The sequence below is a fragment of the Budorcas taxicolor genome, chromosome 22 (assembly GCF_023091745.1).
Source record: "Budorcas taxicolor isolate Tak-1 chromosome 22, Takin1.1, whole genome shotgun sequence".
Lineage (NCBI taxonomy): Eukaryota > Metazoa > Chordata > Mammalia > Artiodactyla > Bovidae > Budorcas > Budorcas taxicolor.
This window is the reverse complement of record NC_068931.1, coordinates 29,425,484-29,450,861: the sequence shown is the minus strand read 5'-3', so window position 1 is coordinate 29,450,861 and position 25,378 is coordinate 29,425,484. Positions and strand designations below refer to the sequence as shown.

Below are 25,378 nucleotides of genomic sequence, written 5' to 3'. Positions count from 1 at the left end.
ATGTTATTCTGTGTGTGCTCAGTTGCTCAGTCGTGTCCGACTCTTTGTGACCCCGGAGATCGTAGCCCACCAGGATCCTCTGTCCATGGGACTTTCCAGGCAAGAATATTGGAGTCATTTCTTTCTCCAAGGGATCTTTCCAACCCAGGGATCAAACCCGAGTCTCCTGCATTGGCAGGGGGACTTTTTTTGTCTCCACTGAGCCTGGAGACAAGATAGATGTGAGCCAGTGCACTTTTAAGATTACAAGCAAATTCAATACAGATTTCGGTTGGCTTACTTCTCTGTCAAGTCCAGCTGCCACCGTGATAATGTCCCCAGTCTCATTGTTGATTGTAAACATGTTGGGCGAAGGGGTGCTTGGCGCCTGGGACAGGATTCTGTACCTCAACATCCCATTGAGGGCATTTGGATCGTCAGCATCAATCGCAGTGACTGTCATCACATATGTTCCTAGACAACAGACATGGAAAATGAATGGTTGCCTTTCATGTCAGTGTCTCCCAAACAGAAGGGATATTTACCTTCTTCATCAATCTTCATTTCACTTTTTCTTTGTTTACAAAATAACTTCTGTTTTTAAAAATGTGGACCATTTTCAAAGTCTTTAGCAAATCTGTTACAGTATTGCTCTCATCTTATGTTTTGGTGTTTTGACCAAGAGGCACGTGGGATCTTGGCTCCCTGACCAGGGATTTTAAGCAAAATCTTAACCACTGGATTGCCAAGGAAGTCCCTTTCTACTTTTTCAGACCAACATTTAATCATTTAGCTTTGATTAAAACACTATTGATGAGAACAGAACTCACTTCAAAAAATATAAAATATAGTTGAGTTGCTTGAAAGGAAAATTGTTAAATTTTTTTTTTTTTTACAGATGTATAAAGACTAAATGTTTCCATATACTTAAAAGACAAAATCACTATATGATTCAAAGAAAGGATCCCTTCAGATATATATCTTATATATCCCTTCATTTATATAAAATGCAAATAATAAGTAACATAGATATCATTTGAAACATCTTTTACGGCCACTGATTCCTTCCCTCTGCCATCTTTTTCCCTTTGTGCAGTAGAATCTAAAATGACATGTGGGGTACGATTCTCCACAAAGCCTAAGTCACTTTCTGAAAGTAAGCCAAGTGCTTAACAACACATACTCCATTTACTGAGGTCATGAGGAATCATTCCATGCATGACTGTTTTGGTACACTGAATAGGGGGTTTTGCACTGGGTTCATTATTTCCGAGGAGATTAAAAGAACATTGTAACAAACTCAGGGACTCAAATTTATTAGATATTGTGGAAAGGAAGTCTACAAAGCATTACGATCAAATGCATTCAAACTAGTTAGACAAACTGCAACTGAGAAGTAGAGAGAAAATGTTATTATTTAAGATGGTTCGTTCCATGCAATTTTTGTAAGACTTGGATTATAAACTGTTACATCTCCAGGCTACCTTCTTCTTTAGTACTCTTAAGATCAGTTTGATGTAGTGCCTTTATAGCCAGTGTTCCCTCTACAGGGTACTTTTTCTTTTTTTTTGCCCCAGAATTAAGTAAGGCTTGTTCACATACTTCAAATCTCTTTTCAGAGCTTGTCCTTCTGAACAAGACATCCTATTTGACTATGTGCCAAGTTTGATTATTTTTTTTCCAAAACTTTCTTTTTTTCCCTAAAACATTTGCTCACTTGTTTGCCTTTTACTGTTCTCCTCTATTAGATTTTAAGCTCCAACAGGGCACAGCTAACTTATCACGGCTGTATCTACAGTGCTGGAGCAATGTCTGGCATACAGTATGTGCTCTATAAACATTTGTTGAATGAATGGTTAAAACAAAACAAAACAAAAAATGTGTTTTGGAATCTTGAACCAAAATATTGCTTACAACATTGCATTTTAGTTTAACTTAAGATTCATGACTCTATCAAATCTTGCCTAGAAGGATGTTTTCAAACTTACAGGACAAATGCAGGAAATCGACTCATGAAATGTCTTTACATTTCCTGATCATTCAGAGTCATTTATTTACGGGAAGGCTTTATGGAAATGCATGCACATACGCATAGTAAATATAGCTGTAATGATTAACTCTTGGTAGTTTTTATGAAATGATAATTCTGATAAAATTGGAAATAATAGAGGAAAAAGGACCAATGAACGATTTTAAAAAACCAAAAGCCTTCCCCAGCCAAAAAAGCACAACGTTTATTTATCCTTAGAATATATGTATAAGCCTTGTGTTTTAGTTAAGATATGTTTAACATGCTTTGATTTTTTTTTCCTGTATTTTAAAATACCGACGAACTCGACTCTAAAATGTGACTCAGACAGAGCCACAGATGGTTGAACTTCCTGCACAGCCCTGTCTTCCCACCCCAGCTGCCCCCACCCCTCTACTCTTATGAGATACAGACAAGCGTATCTGAACCAGGAAAAGTGCCAGTTTAAGACACAGTTATATCTATAATTTGGCTTAAGTACAAACCAGTATAGACGGTGAAGGAAATATAGAGCATTAAGTTTAAATGTCGAGGCTTTCTTAAATTCAAAATTAAATTAAAAAAATTAAATATAATGAATTAAGTCTTGCCTAAAAGCAGCATGAATGAAAGAAAATGACACTAAAGGCTCATGTGATTTCTCATTTAGCTTATATACGAGTGCTGGATAATACTGTATTTCCTCAAGGAACCTCCAAATTATGATCTTCCAACTTACCCGGCTTTGATCCCTCAGGAACTGTCCCATTCCAAACCTGGTGTAAGAACTCAGGTCTGTTATCATTCATGTCAATAACGTTAATGACAATGTCGATGGGGTTCTCCACTTGGTTTCCATTAATATCCACTGCATGTGCCCTCAACTGCAAGAGTAATTAGAAAATGAAATGATTTAATGGATTTAGGTCTCCTGTGAGAAGATAAAAGATACCATAACCATAGCCATAAACAGCACAGATGGATGAAAACCAAAAGCTATTCTTCCCATCAAAATTCAAGTTAGCCAAACTATATTATTAAGGGAGATACAGCTGATAGGCATCTGGCTCAGAGCTCTATGACTCTAATCTGTATACAAAAGAGTGAAGCAGAAACGATCCACCTTTGACGGCAAAGAAATCAAGCTTCAGAAAAGCTAAGTAACTTTACTCAGTTTATTGACAGAGCCCCTGTCCTAAGCCAGTTCTGTCCAGCTTCCAAATCCTTTCGCTAAATCCATACAAAAGAGTCAGGGTAATTAAAAATGTGGAACTGGCCTAAAGGAGTCATAGAGAACAAGAGAAAAGATGAGAATTCGGAAAGAATGAAGTGTGCACATGGAATTTTGACTCTTTTTATTGTAAAAGTCATTCACTCATAAACAGTAAAAGTACATAAGACAGTTTGTTCCTCTCCCAAGGTTGAGTTCTCAGTATTACAGGTCTTCTAGAAATTTTATCTTTTCTCTTCCTTTTTAAACAAATGTAATCAGTCAGTTACTCTTGGCAAAATATCTTCAAAATCTTTTCATCCAGCACATAGAAAACCATTTCAACCTTTTCAAAGGCTGTGTAGTGTTCCACTGAATTGTTTCTTTTTAAAGGCGATGCTTCTATGATTTTCCTGTTAAGGATGATGCTGGCTACTGGTTTCTGCTGGATATACTTTATCAACTTAAAGAAGCATTAACATATCGTTTTTTTCCAATTTTGAGGTTATTTAGCACATGAAACTGTAAATTTTATTAGACAAGCCTTTTCAACACATATAGAGTCTCTTTTTCCCTTGACTTATTTAATATATTACATTAAGATATTTTAATACTGAACTGTCCCTGCCATTCTATAATTAATTCTATTTTGTTATCAATATTACTCATTTATGTGCAAGTAGTGAGAATCTGGAGAGCAAGAATTTACCCCAACACTGGCCTGAAAATATTTTTTGAGATTCAACCACATGACTTCAGCCAGTAAGAAATATTTGAATTTTTGGATTGGTATTTTTTGTACTCATAAATTACAGGATGGCCTAATTAGAGACTGGTCTACTGGATGCTACTTTACTCCATCCGTGTGTGTGCTCAGTCATGTCCTACTCTGTGCAACCCCATGGAGTGTAGCCCTCCAGGCTCCTCTGTCCATGGAATTTGCCAGCCAAAAATGCTGGAGTGGGTAGCTATTTCCTATGCCAGGGGATCGTCCCAACCCAGGGATCAAATTCGCGTCTTTTGAATCTCCTGCATTGGCAGGTGGATTCTTCACCACTGCGTCACCTGGGAAGCCCTGCTGCCTTTTCTAAGTTTCCCTATTAACATGATGCTGTTTTGTAAAAGGCTTGAAAACTTCTTTATATTTTAGAACAATGTATTAATAAAAAGCATTAGAATTACGTGCTCATTAAGGCTTTTAAGAGCATTGGTTGGTAAAACAATCAAGGCCCTTGGGAGGAGAGAATTGAGTGATACTTAGGATTTAAAATGCATTTTTAGTTTTTCATATGCTTATTTGCCAGTTTATGTCTAGGGTGTCTTGCTCTACCATATATCTATGTGTATTTACATAGTAATTTTCAAAACTTAAATAATTTAAAAATTTGTACAAGCACAAAAATTCAAAAAACATATTAATGAGAAAAATAGTCTAAAAAACACATTAGCATAAGTGGCATAAAAAGTATGGGACAACTAAGTACGATCATGACATTGATGCTAAATCAATCGGAATCCTAAATCAATGTATAGTGTTGGGACAACTGGGCTGGCCATAAAGGAAAAGCAAAGTCGATCTATATACCTTTCTTTTTTTACTAAAATAAACTCCACAGAGGTTAAACATTTAGATGCAAATATAAATAAATAAATAAATAAATAAAACAGATAAAATGCAGATTAGCATCTTGGAGTAGCAAAGATCTTTTCAAACAATCCCAGAAAGCCAGAATGGGGGCCTTCCCTGGTGGCTCAATGGTAAAGAATTCACCTGCCAATTCAAGAGATACTGGTTTGATCTCTGGTCTGTAAACTAAGATCCCACATGCCGCAGAGCAGCTAAAGCACACGTGCCACAACTATTTAGCTTGTGCTCTAGAGCCTGGGAGCCACAACAACTGAAGCTCTTGCGCCCTAGAGACCGTGCTCTGCAAGAAAAGAAGCCACTGCAATGAGAAGGCTGAGTGCCACAGCTAGAGAGTAGGCTCGCCACAACCAGAGAAAAGCCCGCGCAGCAACAAACGCCCAGCACAGCCAACAGTTCATACATAAGAAAGAAAGCCAGAATGCACGATCAACTCAAAAGAAGGACAAATGTCATGATGTTAAACCTGTAAGTTACAGTGAGGGAAAAATTATACACAAAGTTTGAAAACAAATAACAACAAAGGAAATATATGAAAATCATGCATCAACATCTCTAGTAGATAAAAGGTTATTATAAGTGGGTGGAGGAAGAGGTAACAACTTTCCCACCCCAAATTCAACATAAGACAGGAATAGGGAATTTACTTTAATTGGATATTCAACATATGCAACTTAAAGCATCAAGATAAATTTTTTAGAAATAGCACTGGCAATAAATAAATAATGCCCAGAATTGATAACGGAATGGAAAGTATCTGTTTTATAGTGGGGAGGAACTGGAACACAATACAACTCTTCAAGAGAAGAATTTCACTATATTTATCAAATAATTCCAATTTTAGGAATTTTTTCTGAGGACATAATGGGAAAATGTACAGAAAGCTATTCATTGCTGCATGATTTATAGTTGTAAAATAAAGTAGAAAGGACTAAATCATCCAAGTATCTGCCAGTAGGTAATTAGTTACAATTATGTTAGAGCAAGCAATCAAAAATAGTAATAGAAACAAATAATGATTCCAGATGTGGAAAGATGCTAAATCTTACGATTGCTAAGTGACAAAAGTTGGTTTCAGAGAATAATCCCAATTTCAAACAAAATATATTTGTGAATCTATACACAAAGAAACATCTTACAGAATATTACCAAACTTAAAGAAAAGTGACTAGTTTATGTACTGGGATTGCAAATTCTTCTTACTTTATTACTAATACTGTATTATTTGAAAAGTTTTTATATTGTACCTATATTCTTTTCTAAGAGAAAATGATACTTTCATTAAAAGTTTTACTAGCTATTCATATAGAAATTGGAGTAGGAATAAAGATCAATTTAAGTTTCTCTATTACACACATGAAAAAAAATTGTTGAAATCCTCTTGCAGAAAAATGGGCAAGCATGGTTAGAAAAAAAAAGGAAAGAAAAATGCTTTCTGGAATTTATACTTTAGTATTAATTCTTGACTTTTAAAATACTCAATACAATTTTTAATTGGGAAAATCAGTTTTAAACACATACATATATTTAAAAATAGGAACATATAACTATATATAAGGGTTTCCCTGGTGGCTCAGATGGTAAAGAATTGCAGGAGGCTGCAATGTGGGAGACCTGGATTCGACCCCTGGGTTGGGAAGAACCACTTGAGGAGGGCATGGCAACCCACTCCAGTATTCTTGCCTGGAGAATCCCCATGGACAAAGGAGCCTGTTGGGCTAAAGTCCACGGGGCCGCAAAAAGTCAGACATGACTGAGCAACTAAGCACACACAGCACAACTATATATAAAAGCTGTTATAACTCAATCAAGAAATGAATAAAATAGAAAAATAACAAAATTAGCATAAGAAATATAACTGGATAATATATCTAAGAAATGATTGCTTAGATTGGCAGGTTAATGAAACCAAGTATTGGCAGGGGTATGCAGAAAAGGGAAATCTTAATTCTCAGTAGGCAGATAAAAATGGCATATCTTTCTGGAGATAATATGATCAACAAATAACAAAATGAAAATACGCTATCCATTTTGTATGATGCTAATTAATGGTAATCATAATATCAGGAGATAAACTGACAAACATAAATGTACTTGGTTGGCCAAAATGTTCATTAGGGTTTTGCTATGAAGTCTTACAACAAACCCAAATGAACTTTTGGACCAAACCAATATATTTATAAGAAACTGCTGTTAAAATTACAGTTTATATACATTCAGTGGAATACTATACAGCTATTGAAAATGTAATGATCAGTATGTAATTTACATGAAATAGCTTTGATCCCTTTCATGGAAATTTGTTCTTGTTAAGTTCTTAACCACATATCTGAAGGCAAGTATCAGCATTCAAATAGTAATATGACTTAAGGCAATTTTTAGTTTTTCCTTGACATTGTTTGTTTACCATGAGCACTCATCAATTTTATAAAAAACAATTGTTTTATAAAAATTAAAAAATATTAAAATAAATTGAAAAGGCTACAAATACATTTCTGGCATTAAAACATTCAGGATCAAAGCTTTAAGACTAATATGAGAGACAAATGTTAAACCTTGCACATATTTGGAAGACTGTTAATACAAAGAATTAACAGCTGGTTGAAATCTTACATGAAACCGGGCTATCAGCTCACGATCCAGAGGCTTGGTTACTGACAGCTGACCTGAGATGGGGTTGATAATGAAGATGCCAGTTGGAGGCTGGTCAGCTCCTGGCCCAGTTACACTGTACCGCAGAGAAAGGTTTTTATCTCTATCGGATCTGATCTGAGGGTCAAGAAGACAGTCACATTAAACGAGGGACTAAACGAGCTCATTATCAGAGACAGAGCATGCTACACCTCATGGCCTCTTCCAAACGTATACCATTTCTTCCCAGAAAATTCTTGAAGCTCTCCCAGTCCTATTCCTTGTTCTTGCTTCCTGGTGATGGGCTTCAAAAGAGATGTCACCTGTCACTAGAAGGACTGGGCCAATGTTAACATCTAAAGAACACTCACTAGGAGCAGTGCAAAAGTCAAAATTAAGGAGCGTCCATTTTTAAACACAATCAAAGTCTCTCCTGGAAATTTGGAGGTTAGAATATTTAACCCAGTAACAGGTGTCCAATTTAATGAAGAAAAAACTATTTACTTTTTTGCATCAGTTAGGATAAGAAATAACTGTCTATTCATAGTGTGAAAGAGCCTTAGGTGGGAACTCTAAGATTATGGTTGAGCCTGGGAGTCAGATTTCTGTACTTGCATTGTGCTGACGTTTTTCATTGCAACCAAAGCTTCCCATATTAAGTTGGCACCCAACACCCCAAATTCTTTATTAATAACAAAACATGCAAGAAATGATTTTATAATAGATTTCTCTTATGCACAAAAATTATATCTGTTACAGGCTTACTGCTTTCTCCTCTAAATACAACATTTCCTGGAAAAATAAGCTTACAAGATGAGTGGAACATATACATCCTTTGATGTTCCTAACATCATAGAAACAGGATGCAGAAAGGGAGGAAGAACAGAACAGAAGAAAGGGCATTTGAGCAATACTGTTTGGAGGTGGTAATAAGAAATATCTGTATATTAGACAAATACCTTTAATCCAGCAATAGAATCCAGTTTTTGTCTTTTTTTTTTAGTTAAGGCAAAATTCTTTAATTTTCTCATTCTCCATTAAAGTAGAAACATAGAAAACACCTTGATTTGGAGGTTCCATATTTCATTGTTAAACTTAATTATAATGCATATTACCATAGACTGGACAACACAAATAAATGACATTAAAAAATACAGCCTTCAGTAAGTATGTATTGAAATGCTAAATTAATCATATACAAAACATTACTTTCTACTAAATTTGAGAATACAACTAGTTCTCATTTTCTTTTTGTAATAAATAATGTTGCTAATTTTACTAAGCATATAGAAATGTCTGTCATTTTCTCCCTCCCTGGGTCTGACAGCATGCATTTAGAGTAACTGGAAAAAAATATCTTGCTCTTCAAATCTGAAAGCCTATGTTTTTTGCACAGCCCCAGGGAGTCCGTTAATGGTATCAGAGGTCATTTTTTTTATTTCTTTAAAAAACTCTCAAATGCACTCAGTACCGGCATTTTTAGCAATGATTGCCCCTTTATTTTTCCTTTGGCCCAGAAGCTATCTGTAGAGGGCAAAGATCATCATGGGGAATGCAGCTTCCAGACAGGGAAGATAAGGTGGAAGGGGAAGGGTACCGGGTGGGTGTTAATGCACGAGGGAGCTAGGGTGTATATATTCAGACACTGAACAAACTTCAGCATCCATGGCACACTGGACGGATCCACAGAAAGCTCTGCCTGTAAATAACCCAAAGTAATGAAAAAGAGACTCTTTACAACCCTAGAGACATTTCATCAATACAAAATAGTACATACATGTCTTAAACTCTACTTTGTAGAAAAAAGAGACAAAAGCACTTCTAACATACACTGAACACATGCCACAGAGATCAGTGAAACTGTGTCACCCTACCCTGACGAGCTCTTGAGGAAAAGGCCCTCTGGAGTTTTCTGGCAAGTTGATGGGAGGGATAACCCAGTCTCTCTTCTGCCTCTGCAGGTAGCCATTGTGCTTAGTCACTTGTCTTGGGAATACTATTTCTTCTATTTCTTGTGATTCCTTCACATGAAAATACAAGAAGACATTCCTGAGTACTAGAAAAACACTTTCTGAGAGTACATCAATATCAATGGATACCCGTAAGTATAGAATCACACCTTATTATGGACACGAAAATAAGTCTGGAGGCCCTGTCCTCATCCCCCTATTAAAATAATAGAAAGCACCATAAAACTGTGGGCTTCCCTGGTGGCTCAGCTGGTAAAGAATCAACCTGCAACGCAGGAGACTTGGGTTCAATCCCTGGGTTGGGAAGATCCCCTGGAGAAGGGAACAGCTACCCACTCCAGTATTCTGGCCTGGAGAATTCCATGGACTGTATAGTCCATGGGGTCGCAAAGAGCTGGACACAACTGAGTGATATTTTCCACTTTCACCATAAAATTGTGGGTGACACTGTTTATTGAAAAATGAAATACCAAACAATGTATTAGGTGGCTCAGCTGTGTAAACTATTTGCAGTTTCTATAAACCATCTTAGTAGTTAACATTGAACAAAATTTAACAGTACCCTTTTATACATTTCTCATTAGTTTAAACCACAGTTCAGGTAATGTGCTACTGTACATTAAATTTAGATCTTGATGTGCTAAAATATAATTTGAATTCCAAGAGAAGTTTCATACATACTGCTAAGGAACGTCTCAAATATTTATGACCCTATTAAATCCCACAGAATTAATGCTGTAATTATTCTAAACCTATGTCAGCCATGATGGATGCTATAGATGACCCACTTTGCACATGGGGTATTAATCTCTGCTGGATGTCAACATTTTCTTCTGTTTTTCCCTGTATTTGTGGACATTTTAGCCATTAGCCCATGCTGCTTCAATGCAAACATCCAAGCTGGTTTGCTGGAACATAGTGAATCTTCAACAACAACAAAAGCATCTTTTCACTCAATTAGTTACCAGATCCTTATTTTATATTACCCAAATGACATGATTCCCCTTCACAGTTAATAGATTAACAAATTACATTTCACATAATGAAAGTCTAACATTGGTATAACAGAAAAAATGATACCTTTTTCTCTAATATTTATTCACATTTGATTATTGCTGTGGCTCTCACATTTACAATACCAACAATGAATATGTGTGTATTCTTATGTTTTAATGTAACAGTTATAGTTCATAAAATCATAGACCAATTATATGAGTATGAATGGCATCGCCCCATATTTATTTCCAATTAACTCAAAGAACTATAATATTCAGAAACCAATATGTTATCATAACTTTACTGAAGAAGTTATTGTATCTTATTTAAAATTCTTAAAATAGTGGCTTACACAAAAGAAGTACTTAGCAAATGTTCAGTTGAAATAAATTTTCTGTTAAAAGTGTATCTTATTTGTTTTATCTTGGCTTCCAGCAATTTCCACCAGAGGGAGTGTATTATTCCTAAAAGTCATGTCCATAGTATAAATAATTCAAATTCCCCAATTTGATTATTGAGGGACAAGACAAAAACCCAATACTCCTTGGCAGAAATGTTTTCCTGTTAGAACTGTAAACCTCTACTTCCCCTGCCATAAGTTTGGCTGATGACATCTTATAAACAACTGTTGATCTTGTGGTTAAGTTTAACAGCTTGTAAAGCTTCTAAGTAATTATTTCTAAGTAAATCTAAGTTATAAATCTCAAAGTATAAACAAATCTTTCAAATACAGTTTAGGATTGCTGATAAAACATTTAATCTAAAATATCCTATAAGATAAAAACAACAACAACAGCAAAATAGTACTGCAGCAACTGAAGCTGATAAAAATTCCAATACTGGCCACTCACTGGTGTGATGCAAAGTTATGCACGTAGTTCAAACTGTGCAATCCTGACTAAGTCCATCCAAAGTTATACTTAGATACCCTACCTTCACTGAATCCTCAGGTAAGGCTGGTCTGAGGCTCAGTTTTACTGCTACTTGCCACTTTTCCTGAGTCTCTTTGTCTTGAGCGTATATCAGGAACTTCGAGTGTTCAGAGGAGAGGGGGAAGCTCCTCACGGCATACACCATGCCATCTTCATCCACCTTAAAATCTGCTGGCTCGCTGCTCTCATACTGTACTTTTCTTTTCCCATTGCAGTTGCTAAACTTCACTGTAAAAATAAATAAATAAAACTAATTGTATTACAAAGGCAAAAACAATTATTCATCTAAATCTATATTCAGCTTAGGGCAGAATAAAACTTAGTAACATGAAATGTTACTCATAGGAAAAGACCTTGATGCTGGCAAAGAATGAAGGCAGGAGGAGAAGGGGATGACAGAGGATGAGATGGTTGGATGGCCTCACCAACTCGATGGACATGAGTTTGAGCAAACTCCAGGAGTTGGCGATGGACAGGGAGGCCTGGTGTGCTGAAGTCCATGGCGTCGCAAAGAGTGGGACACGACTGCGTGACTGAACTGAACATGAAATGCAAAAATTTTATTTTTACATTATTGAAAGAATTTTAATCTTGAAATTTTTATACAACTTTTAAAGGTCACACTCAATTTATAGTTATTATAAAATATTATTTACATTCCCCATGTTGCACGTGCAGTGCGTGCCAAATTGCTTGAGTTGTGTCAGACTCTTTGGGACCCAGGGACTATAGCCCACGAGGCTTCTCTGTCCATGGGATTCTCCAGGCAAGAATACTGAGTGGGTTGCTATGCCCTCCTCCAGGGGATCTTCCTGACACAGGGATTGAACCCGTGTCTCCTGTGTCTCCTGCCTTGCAGGTGGATTTTTTACTGGCTGAGCCACCAGGGAAGCAATACATCCCTTTAGCCTGTCTTACACCCAACAGTTTGAACCTACTACTTCTCCATCCCTAAATATCCCCTCACTTTACTCCCCACTGGTAACCACTAGACTGTTCTCTTTATCTGTGAGTCTGCTTCTTTTTTCGCTATACTCACTAGTTAATTTTAATGTTTGATTCCACATATAAGTGATATAGTAGTTGTCTTTTTCTAACTTATTTCACTCAGTATAATCCCCTCCGAGTCCATCCATTTTGCTACAAGTGGCAAAACTTCATTCTAGGTATGGCTGAGTAGTATTCCATTTTATATATATGCCACACCACATCTTCTTTATCCATTCATCTGTTGATGTACGCTTAGGTTGCGTCCATATCTTGGCAACTGTAAATAATGCTGCAATGATCACTGGAGTGCACGTTTTCTTTTCAAAAGAGTCTGTCTTTCTTTTTTTTTTTTTTAGATTTATACCCAGGAGTGGAATTGCTGGATCATATGGTAGTTCTATTTCAGGAATTTTCCTTCTAGAGAATGTCAGATGTTCTGAGTTACTCCCCAGCATCTCCTTGTTCCAAAGTCTTCCTCCTCCTTCCACAAGCCGCTGGATTCTGGACCCTCAGGAATACCTGTTGCTTCCCAGGTCTCACCGATGCTGCCTTCCATTCCCTAACAAACTTCTACTCATCCTATACATCTCAGCTCCAGAAATTACTGCTTTTCAGGCTTTGTGTAGCAACCTGAATTCTTATCACCATAGTTCTAAAGCCATGCCTGACATTCACAGTGCAAGTACTTCAAAGCAAATTTTCTCAGCTATCTTTATACCCTGCATGTTTCCTGGCATGCAGCCTTAATATATAATTTTGGAATAAATTCTTAAAGGAATAAAGCAATAATATTCATCAATACTGAATGCTCACTATGCTCCAGAATGACAAAACCTCATGGTTCTTAAAAGGTGATTAATTGGCCATTTCTAGTTTTTGTGGTGTTTATCATAGCTTTATGAAGTACTAACAGTTCTGTAGATTTTCAAAGAAATGAAAATAAAGGTACATCTCAAAATAAACAACTGAAAATGTCTTCAGTTCAGTTCAGTTCAGTCGCTCAGTCCTGTCCGACTCTTTGCGACCCCATGAATTGCAGCACGCCAGGCCTCCCTGTCCATCACCATCTCCCGGAGTTCACGCAGACTCACGTCCATCAAGTCCGTGATGCCATCCAGCCATCTCATCCTCTGTCGTCCCCTTCTCCTCCTGCCCCCAATCCCTCCCAGCATCAGAGTCTTTTCCAATGAGCCAACTCTTTGCATGAGGTGGCCAAAGTACTGGAGTTTCAGCTTTACCATCATTCCTTCCAAAGAAATCCCAGGGCTGATCTCCTTCAGAATGGACTGGTTGGATCTCCTTGCAGTCCAAGGGACTCTCAAGAGTCTCCTCCAACACCACAGTTCAAAAGCATCAATTCTTCGGCGCTCAGCCTTCTTCACAGTCCAACTCTCACATCCATACATGACCACAGGAAAAATCATAGCCTTGACTAGACAGACCTTAGTCAGCAAAGTAATGTCTCTGCTTTTGAATGTGCTATCTAGGTTGGTCATAAGAAATAGAAAAAAATGAAAAAAATTTCAATATCTTAATTAGCTCTATCTTACATGTAATGACTTAAAAGTTGAAAAAAATGAATGCTTTCTTAACGGCAACATCAATCAGCTAGTGTCTCATTGGAAACAAAACAAAGGTTAAACCACATACTTATAAATGTAGAACTAGACCTATTCACGCCAGAATAAAATTATAATAAAAATATTCTCCACGGAAGATGATTTTCTTTGAAATTCTTAATCATTCTTTTTGAAGAAGAGTTCTATGGGAAGAACATAAAAGGATCAAAGAAAAAAAACAAATTTTCACTTCTGTGGATATGTGAGGTTATGTTCTGACCACGATTACACTGGATACATTTTGGAATTCAATTAATAGTCACACGTTACTAAGTAAAATCTTATATATTTTTTGCATTTTCCAAGGACCTAAGTTCATTTTTTGAACTCCCACCCACATGTGAATTAATTAAATTATTTTGTTTTCATCAGCATAAATTCACTGAGATGCACACCAGACCACAAATAACACGAAGCTTATTACCCTAAGTAACCGTAAAATTCTTGATAACAGTCATAAAATACTTCACTGAATATATTATTTTCCCACATAATCCACATATACCATCCGTCATCTTTCAAACATTGCAAAATGAAAAGCTGTATCTCACACTAGATTATGATAAGTCAAAATATTTGTCTTTGAAGTAGAAATATCCCAGAAGATAACTTAATTACCCCATCTTACACGCCGTGTGATTTAAAATGAAACATGGGAATCTTTTCTATAGAACAATGCCATCTACTGCTTGTCTTTTATTAAGACAACAAAATGAAAAGTCAAATTGTTGGGGGAGCCCTGCTGAGAAATAAAAATGAAAGACTTTTAGCATCTTCTTGTATAAAAAGTCCCTTTTATATCACAAAAGGTATTCATGATACTTAAAAACATACAATGTGGATGAGAAACATTAAACACTTTTCTGCACTTTCTTGTTGGCTTTGACACTCTGGTATTCCTCGTCCATTCAAACCTGGATTGTTGCACCTGCCTGCGTGGGTGGTCTTTCTCCTGCTCCAGGTCACCGCGTGTCCACTTCTAAGCATCTGCAGTGACTTTCTCCTCCCTGCCTGCAATATTATATGTCAACTCTTTGACCTAGTATACAATGCTCTCTTAATTCTTAGTCACTTGGTCTTTTTGGTTTTATCTATTGGGTTGGTCAAAAAGTTGAACAGGTTTTTCCATAGCATCTTAAGGAAAAACCCAAATGAACTTTTTCACTAATGCAATACATCATCTTGAACAATTTATTCTGCCCAGTCAGACAGATTTCTCAATTTCCACATCGCTGTGGCCCACATTCTACACATAGGTGCTCAGTCACTCCAGCAGTGTCTGATCTTTGTGACCCATGGACTGTACCCCACCAGGCTCCTCTGTCCATGGGATTCTCCAGGCAAGAATACTGGAGTGGCTAGCCATGTCCTCCTCCAGGGGATCCTCCCAACCCAGGGACAGAAACTGCATCTCTTGCATTTCCTGCACTGCGGGCGGGTTCTTTACCCACTGAACCACCTGGGAAGCCCCTATGCCCGTATTTATCACCTTTTCTGGGCCTGGACCACTCCCCTACCCCTTCTCCCAGCCACAGCTTCAGAGTCAGGGGAAGGGGCCTCTTGGATGTCCTTAGGAAAATGGCAGCCTGTGCCCTCATTTGGGAAGGCTCTGAATTAAAAAAAAAAAAAATCTGTTCCTATGTTTCCTGTCCATAGAAATACATATTAGCACTTTATTATAATAATAATTATAATAAGTAATGTCTACTTATTAATGATTTCATGTGACTAGATTTGTCTCTGTAAGTGGACCTATAAACTCTGTAAACTCACTGTGGCTTCCTGACAGTGAGTCTTAGTTCTTTTGTTTCTTTGACACTTAACAGTGATAGGACAGAATAACTATTCATTAAATACTACAGACCAATTATATAGATTAATATCTAAATTTAAAAAAAAAACCTAGAAAGCAGGAAGCAACTTAGCAGCAGCAGCAGCAGCCTATTCCAACAATACTCAACAACAACAACAAAACCCAGGGACTTCCAATAATCTGACTTTGTTTAGGTGGTTGGGTTATGAAAGAAAATGAATGAATACTTGTTGAATGCTAGGCACTTAAAAAAGACACTTAAGGTTAGGTTATCTACTTAACCTTAAGAATAACCACCCAAAGTGAGAACTGTTTTCTCTGTTCTACAGACAGGGCAGAAAATTCAGAAATCCATCTACACTCCATGCTGCTTGACTCCTTGTGTTTGCTTGCCCTACAAAAACACGAAAGGACCTAACTCAACTCATACGTCTTAAACCTTCAATAAACAATAATAAGTATATAAATGATAAAGAGGCTTGATAGATGCTTGGGAAGAGAATAGTGCCACATTTAAATCTTTGAAAGTATCAAAGTAACTAGCATATTAAAAAGGAGTTCTTTGACTGGAGTACAGCCTAAAGGTCCCACAGAGGGGAGGAACTGAGCCCCTAGGGACTGGTGAGTGCGTGTGATAGATGAAAAAAATTCACACTTACTGTCACGGACTTTGGCTAATCTGGTACTCACTACCTGTTTGGATTCAGGTGTCAAAAAGCTACAAGCCAGCAAAGATGGGGGCCTTTGAAAAAATGTGCCTTTTCCTACCAAGGATCACTGCAGATCCTATGAATGAGAAGCGTGTGACCCCAGAGAGTCTGGCTCTGAGATAAAGGTGGTCACTTAAAATCTTTTAGCTTTTCTAGCACCCTTGTCCCCAGTGGTTTAACAGTTCTGTCATCAAACCGTTCTGAGATTTTTAAACAAATGGTAATTTTCATTGCTCTGATATTAAAATAAGCAACATTTTGAGCATTGCTCAGTTTTAAAGGACTGTGATGTATTATGTGTATTAACTGTAAATGTGTTGTATTGATATTAATTCTTTTTGTACATTAAACAAGTGGAATCAATACATTAACTGAAAATAAGTCCAGTGCCAACTGAAAAAGTTTTCCTTAGTGAGATATTGGTCCTGACTTCATCCTGTGGTTGTGATTTAATGCACAAACAGCACCTCGTTCACATGCTTAATCAGTAATTACCAGGTTTTACTGCTTTCAAAGTCACACAAATTAAAAAGCTTGCTAATTTCAATGGTATTACGGACTACACTGCTTTCCTTTAAATTCACAGGCTGAAATTCTAATCCCTAATACCTTGGAATATAAGTATTGGGGTGGCCAAATATTCGTTTGGGTTGTAACATCTTACAGAAAAACCCCAAAAAATTTTGGCCAACCCAATGTACTTGGGGTCACAAAGAATCGGACACGACTAAGCGACTGAACTTAATGTATTTTGAGATATCGTTTTCAAAGAGGTAACTAAGGTAAATGAGCTCTTATGAGTAGACCCTCATCCAGTATTCCTGGCATCTTATAAGAAGAGGAAATTTGGACATATTTGCACATATACACAGAGGAAAGGTCAATGTATGGATATAGGGAAAGATGGCCATCTCCAAGACAAGGAGAAAGATCTCGAGAAAATCCAAACCTGTTGGCATCTTGATCTCAGACTTCCAGTCTCCAGAATGGTGAGATAAATTTCTGTTGTTTAAACCACCCACTCTATAGTCTAACAAGTGGGTAACACATGAATTCCATTTATTAACAATTGGTCAATGTTTATTGAATGTTGTCTTGTTCACTTTTGACTTAGCTGCACCATGAATATTTTCTCAAATTTGACAAGATTCACTTCTGCCCTAGCACCAAATGCTGAGCCTTACTTACAAGAAAATTTTTATAGAAACACAGATATTAACAGAAAAATAAAAAGTGGAAAACTATTATGCTATAGAACCTTAGTCACAGCACTAATATATATTTATAATTTATATATTTATTTACTATTTATGGACTTTCAAAAGGTTTTCAGAAGGACTATGACAGAATATGTTTACCAAAAAGTTGGTTAAAAATAAAAAGGAGAATAGACAGAAGCCACGTGAAAGGGAGAAAGAGATATACAAGGGACATGGTAAAATTAGTAAGATTAGATTTAAAATTTAACTTTGAAAATGAGGAAAGCAAACATCACAGTCATATGACTTGTGGGGAGAAATATATAGTTCACTGGAACGAAGCCGCTTCTGTTATTAACACATTTTCCTAATGGATGTTAGGCAAAGAATTCTCAGTAACTTAATAATATTTTCAACTTTCATTTTCCAAAACAAGAAGCAGTTTGATCATTTTTAATATATAGGTTTTAAATAAAAGGTGATGATATGTTTATTTTAACATAAAATATATCCTTAGCAGTGAAACCATTCTCTATGTTACTGTTATGGCAGATACATGACATTACGCATTTGTCAAAAGCCATACCCTAAGCAACAACTAAGGGTGAATCCTAAAGTAAATTAAGGACTTTCTAGTCATGTATCATTATTGGTTGCAGCAAATGTGCTACATTAATGCAAGATGTTAGTAACAGGGAAAACTTTCAAGGGGGTGGATATGAACTCTGTATTTTGCACTCAATTTTTCTATAAACTTAGAACTTTTCCAAACAATAGTAAATTAATAATTTAAAAAATATTTCCCTAAGGGGATGGTCTAACCAGCTATATTATCAGATATTTGAAAGGAACAGATAGTTGTCAATATCCTCAGTCTCTGCCAAGCATGAGTGCCAGTGAATTACTCCAACATGTTAGCAGGAGCCAGATAATATAACTTAATCAATAACTTTACATAAACATCCTATGTATGGAGATACTGAATTGGTATTTCACGAAAGTCATAATATTTTATTACATGTAATAAAGTTGAAATTCTGTTATTTTATTTAAAAAAAGGAACTCAATTTAAATATTTTTTTCTGACAATCTTCTTTACATTAGAATATTAATTTTTCTTGAGTGCTTAAATAACTTAAAGTAGAAACTCCAGAATTTCAAAACATAGGATAAAAGAAAATGAGCTGCTTTAGACAACTAAAAAAACAAGCTTGATCCACTGAATAATTCAAATTTAAAACAACTCTACTACTGCTAAGTCACTTCAGTCATGTCTGACTCTGTGCGACCTCACGGATGGCAGCCCACCAGGCTCCCCCGTCCCTGGGATTCTCCAGGCAAGAACACTGGAGTGGGTTGCCATTTCCTTCTCCAATGCATGAAAGTGAAAAGTGACAGTGAAGTCGCTCAGTCATGTCTGACCCTCAGTGACCCCATGGACCACAGTTTTCCAGGCTCCTCCATCCATGGGGTTTTCCAGGCAAGGGTACTGGAGTGAGGTGCCATTGCCTTCTCCAAAAACAACTCTACTCACAATTAAATGTTTGTGCCTGAAAACATCATAGTATTAAATAAGAAATGTATATTAGAGCCACTGCATAGTTTCCATATTAATATGTAGTTAATGGGTTCTAGACTACATAGAACTTTGTTAGCATGATTAATACAAAATTAAACACCAGTGAAATAATTATTTTCAAGTAATTTTGACTCTTAAAACTATATCTCAAATTAATGTTAACCATAAAAACATAATATCCTTATAAAATATTAACAGGAAACCACAGATCTTCTATATTAAACGTATTAGCAGTTTAATAGCACACATTAACCACAGGAATGAAAATGTGAACATATACACATATGGTTTATAATTCTTACCTAAGTAAAGCATCAACCATATTTAGAAACAATTATGAGAGAATGCTGTAAAAGAATTTTGTGCCTAAATACCCCTTTGACTTTTATTGTATTTTTTTCCCCACATTAATGGCTATTTCTGAAGGCATACTGGGAAAACAGAAAGAGTTTCACAGTGTTAACAGATGTTCTCCTTCCGTGTGTACAGGGCAATATTTATTAAGGAATTAATTCTTTATTAATGAAGAAGTTATAGGGAGAAAGGTAGGGAAGAATTACCTTAACACTAAGGATTTCATGGTTTTTTCCTTTTAGATTCCAATGAAGAATGGTTATCAACTGCAGGTTTGCTCATAAATCTGCTTAGATATTCTTTGCTTACTCTAGAATGTTTCTGCATTTCCATTTCAGCAACAATTATTCCTAGGTGGTGGACTTAGAGTCCACCAACCCTTTCACACATGCACAGTGGGATACACTAGAGATAGTCTGGAAATGTCCGCATGGACTTTGGTAGAAAAAGTCAGTACACTTTCTCTTTCTTTTTTAAGATATATATATATTGTTTGATGTGGATCATTTTAAAAGTCTTTTTTGAATTTGTTACAATATTACTTTGGTTTTATGCTTTGGTTTTTGGGCTGCAAGGCATGTAGGATCCTAGCTCCCCAACCACTGAGCAAACCCATACTCTGCATTGGAAGGCGAAGACTTTACTGCTGGACTGCCTGGAAAGTCCCACATTTTTTTCATAGCATATAATTATAATAAGAAAAATGACATACAGAGTTGGGAAACATACTATAAAATACACATAGAACTTCTATACAAAACTGAAAAAATATTTGTTATAAGAAATTTCAGCTTATTTGCATGAAATGCCTTTTCATAACGTTTTAAGACTGAGAAATCAAATGCTTGATAATTTCTATTAAGGAAAACTATTCACAGAAGTTAGTGGTAGCAAATGGGTAGGTAGCATAGAGTACATTCATTTTTCTCCAAATGATAGAAAACCCTTTTTTGTCATGAACCATAAGGAATACATTGATTAAATTTCCTGGTCCTTCTTTAATTGACAAACACAATGTTGAAATTCCCTGTGGAAATGCAAAGTTTTTCATATGTTTTATTGTAAGTATTTAAAAATAATGATAAAATTTGACTTCATGCATAGATAAGTATTGCTCTAACAGTCAATAATTTTCCTTAGGATTTAAAATGTAACACCTACTAAATATCACAAATATATCGTTTTTATCCTCTTTCCAAAGCTGAACTTTGCTTCAAATCCACAAGCTCTGTGAGTATGTGTAATATTTACATAGCCTTTGTGATTTTCAAATAAGTTCATTCAGGTGCTCCAAAATGTCAGTTAAATAGGCTATTTTTTTCAAGCGAATTACTCTCCTTCAACAAATCTGCAGTGAACAACTATTCAAACACACTCACAATCCATTTTTCTATTAGCCAATAAATTCTTGCAAAAAAAAAAAAGTGGACAGCTTGTGCACTTTGGTATAGATCAGCAAATATGGTTATCTTATTCCTGATCTTTGCATAAAGCTGTTGTCATTTATTTCCATAATATCAATTTATGTGGAGTTAAGATTTATGAGCAAACTTCTATATACTAGAGCTTCTACGTGAGTAAAACTAACACCAATCATGGGACTCTCAGATTAAACTCCTGATGTTTATGTCTTCATGTCATTTACAGCCCTTACACCTTAGGGCCAGAGCATCAGCCTTATGTAACATTTGCCTAAAATTTTCCTTTACAGTGCTCCTTTATCTCTTAAAATATTTGATTTATAAAAGTTTGTTTTGCTTTTTTTTTTCCAAAATAAATAATGCTCTTCAAGGATTCTAATGACTGCTATGAACCAACATATTTCAGTGTTAGCATTAGTCGCTCAGTTGTGTCCAACTGTTTGCGACCCCATGAACTGTAGCCCACCAGGTCCCTCTGTCCATGGAATTCTCCAGGCGAGAATACTGGAGTGGATAGCCATTCCCTTCTCCGGGGGATCTTTCCAACCTAGGGATCAAACCTGGGTCTCCTGTATTACAGGTATAGAATATTTACCATCTGAGTCACCAGGGAGGCCCAAAGTTCATTACCAAATATGAACCAACATACTTAACGAATTCCTTCAAGTCACCAACATGCAATGATAATTTTTGATTTAATCATCTCTTTGATGAGTGCTGTCACTATGAAGTGTGACGTGCCATCACTACCTCTCCAGAGTGTATTATTCAAAAATGGATCCTTTTCTGTTTCTTCCACTTCCCTGGCTTCCGGTATAGCATTGATGATGCACAGACAGATGGTAACATAAATTCTCCCTTTGTGTGAGGCATTCTGGCTTAAAGCACTATGTGTAAAATCTTATAAATGGCTTTTAGAGCTTGATGCTAGCGTGCTGTACTCAGTCTCATAAAGGAATTTCCTTACTTTCTGCTTAAGAGAATCCAAAATTTGTCCTGCTTAAATTAGGTGTTCTGGGGTATGGTGCCCTCAAAGTGAGTCTGGCATGTAGCTTCACTTGATCATTTTTGCATGAAATTAAACCTTTAGACCAAATGTGAAAATAATTATAAGCACACATGGATTCTAATTTGAGGGAAAACATTTGAGAGGTTTCTGATGACTGAAGTCTTTTCATTTTTCACTAGGCTGGGACAGGAAGCATAATTGAAAATGAAATCTAAACACAACAGAAACTACAGGCAGGTACAGCTTCAGAAAATCTGTCTGTAAATAATACAGAAAAATAAACTTTAAGTAATATTGTCTAATAATATTACATATGTTACAACATAATAATATTGTCTAATTAATATAATACAAATGAGCATTATAAACATTACAACTAGAAAATATATATTTCAGATCTGCATTTTTGAAACATTTAAAAATAAAGCATATGAAAAGCTAGGAAAATTAAATATACCATTATCCACATGATAATATTGAATATTAATTTTCATTTAATAATTAATAGGCTTTAAAACACTCAAAATATAACACTATTTATAGTTCTGAATAACCAAAAAGTATTTTGAAAACAATCAATTTTTGTAACTTACAGTCCCTTTTAGTAATTTAGTAAATTTTAAATCCAGAAATAGCAATTTATTTCTAAGGAGTCTGTTTTTAAAAACCTATGCAAATTTAACATAATAGAGACACTTTAATTTTTTTAAAAGCACACAAAATTAACTATTGATTTTGACTGAGATTTTCTGTTAATTTTAAAATCCCATAGGAATAAACAACAACAAAAAAAGCAAAAGAAGGAAGGAAAAATAAGGTGGGAAGAGGAAATAACTGAGAAAACTTAAAAAATTAATAATTCTCTAGTATATGATAAAAGATAAAAGTAAAATGTATACATATTTTTCTTTTAGAATTAATATTTTTAAAGATTTTTTTTATGGGGACTATCTTTAAAGTCTTTAATGAATTTGTTACACTACTGTTTCTGCTTTCTGTTTTGATTTTTTTTTTGTCCAGGAGGCATCATAGATTTAAGCTGCTTGGCCAGGAATCGAACCTGCACCCCTAGCACTGTACCACGAGGGAAGTCCTCTCTTTTAGAATTAAACAGAGAAAAGTATGAGCAAAACATGCAAGCAAATTAAATAGAAAGAATAATAAAAGTAAGATCAGCATAAAATTTTCACTTAGGATAAGGACACTGATATAAAAACAGTGATCAGATAACAGAGGGGATTCAGTGAGAAAGAAGATTCTGGTGTTCACTCCAGTTGCAGGTGAGTACTTGATCAATGAAAAGATCTGGGGAGATGCTATGCAGAGACTTGAGTCTTTACAAGTCTTACCAAAGTGGAAAAATAATAAAAATTTTCAGTAAGTTTTTACAAAAAAGAAAAAAAACAAAAAACCAGAGCATTCAAATGTGATTTTCACTGTCATGAGTTAGTTTCTTGAACTATTCCCAGATGGTTCAGTGGTAAAGAATCTGCCTGCCAGTGTAACAGATGCAGGAGACTTGGGTTTGATCCCTGGGTCAGGAAGATTTCTTGGAGTAGGAAATGGCAACCCACTCCAGTAGTCTTGCCTGGGAAATCCCATGGGCAGAGAGCCTGGTGGGCTACAGTCCATGGGGCTGCAAAGAGTTGCTCAGTAACTGACTGAGCAACTGATAGCACACAAACACATCATAAAAATGCCTTCACATTTTTAATACCATAAAAAAAGTTCAACCATGAGTATCTACAGCACATCTGTATCTCATTCTTGACAACTGGTTGGGAAATAGTGATCTATTCTGCCATACTGCTGTAATATAAAGGTTTAGGTTGGCATTGTGAATGATGACCAGTATTTCCAATTTTTCTCCTCCTTCTAAACATTCAGAAAGATAACACTTATCCCCTTCACCCTTGGCATGACCACATGGCTTACTTTGGTTAGTAAAATCTGTAGACTAAAGTGACATGCATGACTTCCCAGCAGCAGTATTTAAAAGCTGATACCCTCTATACCCACACAAAAGTATAATTCAAAAGATACACGCACTGCTATGCTTCAGTTCAGTTCAGTCGCTCAGGCGTGTCCAACTCTTCGCCACCCCATGAACCGCAGCACGCCAGGCCTCCCTGTCCATCATCAACTCCCGGAGTTTACCAACTCATGCCCACTGAATCGGTGATGCCATCCAACCTTCTCATCCTCTGTCATCCCCTCTCTTCCCACCTTCAATCTTTCCTAGCATCAGGGTCTTTTCAAATGAGTCAGCTTTTCGCATCAGGTGGCCAAAGTATTGGAGTTTCAGCTTCAACATCAGTCCTTCCAATGAACACCCAGGACTGATCTCCTTTAGGATGGACTGGTTGGATCTCTTTGCAGTCCAAGGGACTCTCAAGAGTCTTCTCCAACACCACAGTTCAAAAGTATCAATTCTTCGGCACTCAGCTTTCTTCACAGTCCAACTCTCACATCCATATATGACCACTGGAAAAACCATAGCCTTGTCTAGACGGACCTTTGTTGGCAAAGTAACGTCTCCGCTTTTTAATATGCTGTCTAGGTTGGTCATAACTTTCCTTCCAAGGAGTAAGTGATAGCAGCACAATTCACAATAGCCAAGACATGGAAGTAAGATTGATGTCCATCAGCAGATGAATGGATAAAGATGTGGTACAGAGAGACAAAAGAATACTACTCAGCCATAAAAAAGAATGAAACAATTTCATCTGCAGCAACATGAATGCAACTAGAGATTATTATGCTAAGTGAATTGAGTCAGAAAGAGAAAGACAAATACCATATGATATCACATATACGTACAATCTAAAATATGACAAATGAACCTATCTACAAAGTAGAAACCGACTCTCAGACACAGAGAACAGATTTGTGGCTGTCAAGGGGTAAGGAGACTGGAGAGGGATGAGCTACAAGCTTGGGGTTGGTAGTTGCGTATTATTACATATAGAATGGATGGCCAACAAAGTCCTACTGTATAACACAGGAACTATATTCAATATCCTAGGATACACTATAATGTAAAAGAATATAAAAAAATACATATATATGTATAACTTAGTCACTTTGCTTTACAGCAGAAATTAAAAAAAAAAAAAGCTGATGCTCTCTTTCTCTGCAGTGGTGATTATGAAAGAATATGTTAAATGCAGATGGTAACAGGATTGAACCCCTGGTGATGAGTGAGCCCATCAATGGAGAACTGCCCTGGAGTCACCTGCCACCACAGTGGAGTTCTTCGCAGGAAGAAGAAATTGACATTTTGTTGTGTCAGGCACAGAAGACTGGGGGTAAT

At 36.2% G+C, this 25,378-nt stretch overlaps 1 protein-coding gene across 1 annotated transcript in view; it reads right to left on the bottom strand.

The window, feature by feature from the left end:
- The window catches only part of CDH2 (cadherin 2), a 238,397-nt gene that overhangs the window by 53,136 nt on the left and 159,883 nt on the right, over window positions 1-25,378 (bottom strand). Inside the window, exons 3-7 of the mRNA XM_052660373.1 lie at window positions 11,373-11,599; window positions 9,348-9,494; window positions 7,456-7,611; window positions 2,727-2,871; window positions 281-453 (exon numbers count right to left, since the gene is read on the bottom strand). Coding sequence (XP_052516333.1) covers window positions 281-453; window positions 2,727-2,871; window positions 7,456-7,611; window positions 9,348-9,494; window positions 11,373-11,599 — 848 coding nt within the window. The remainder of the gene's footprint in view (window positions 1-280; window positions 454-2,726; window positions 2,872-7,455; window positions 7,612-9,347; window positions 9,495-11,372; window positions 11,600-25,378) is intronic.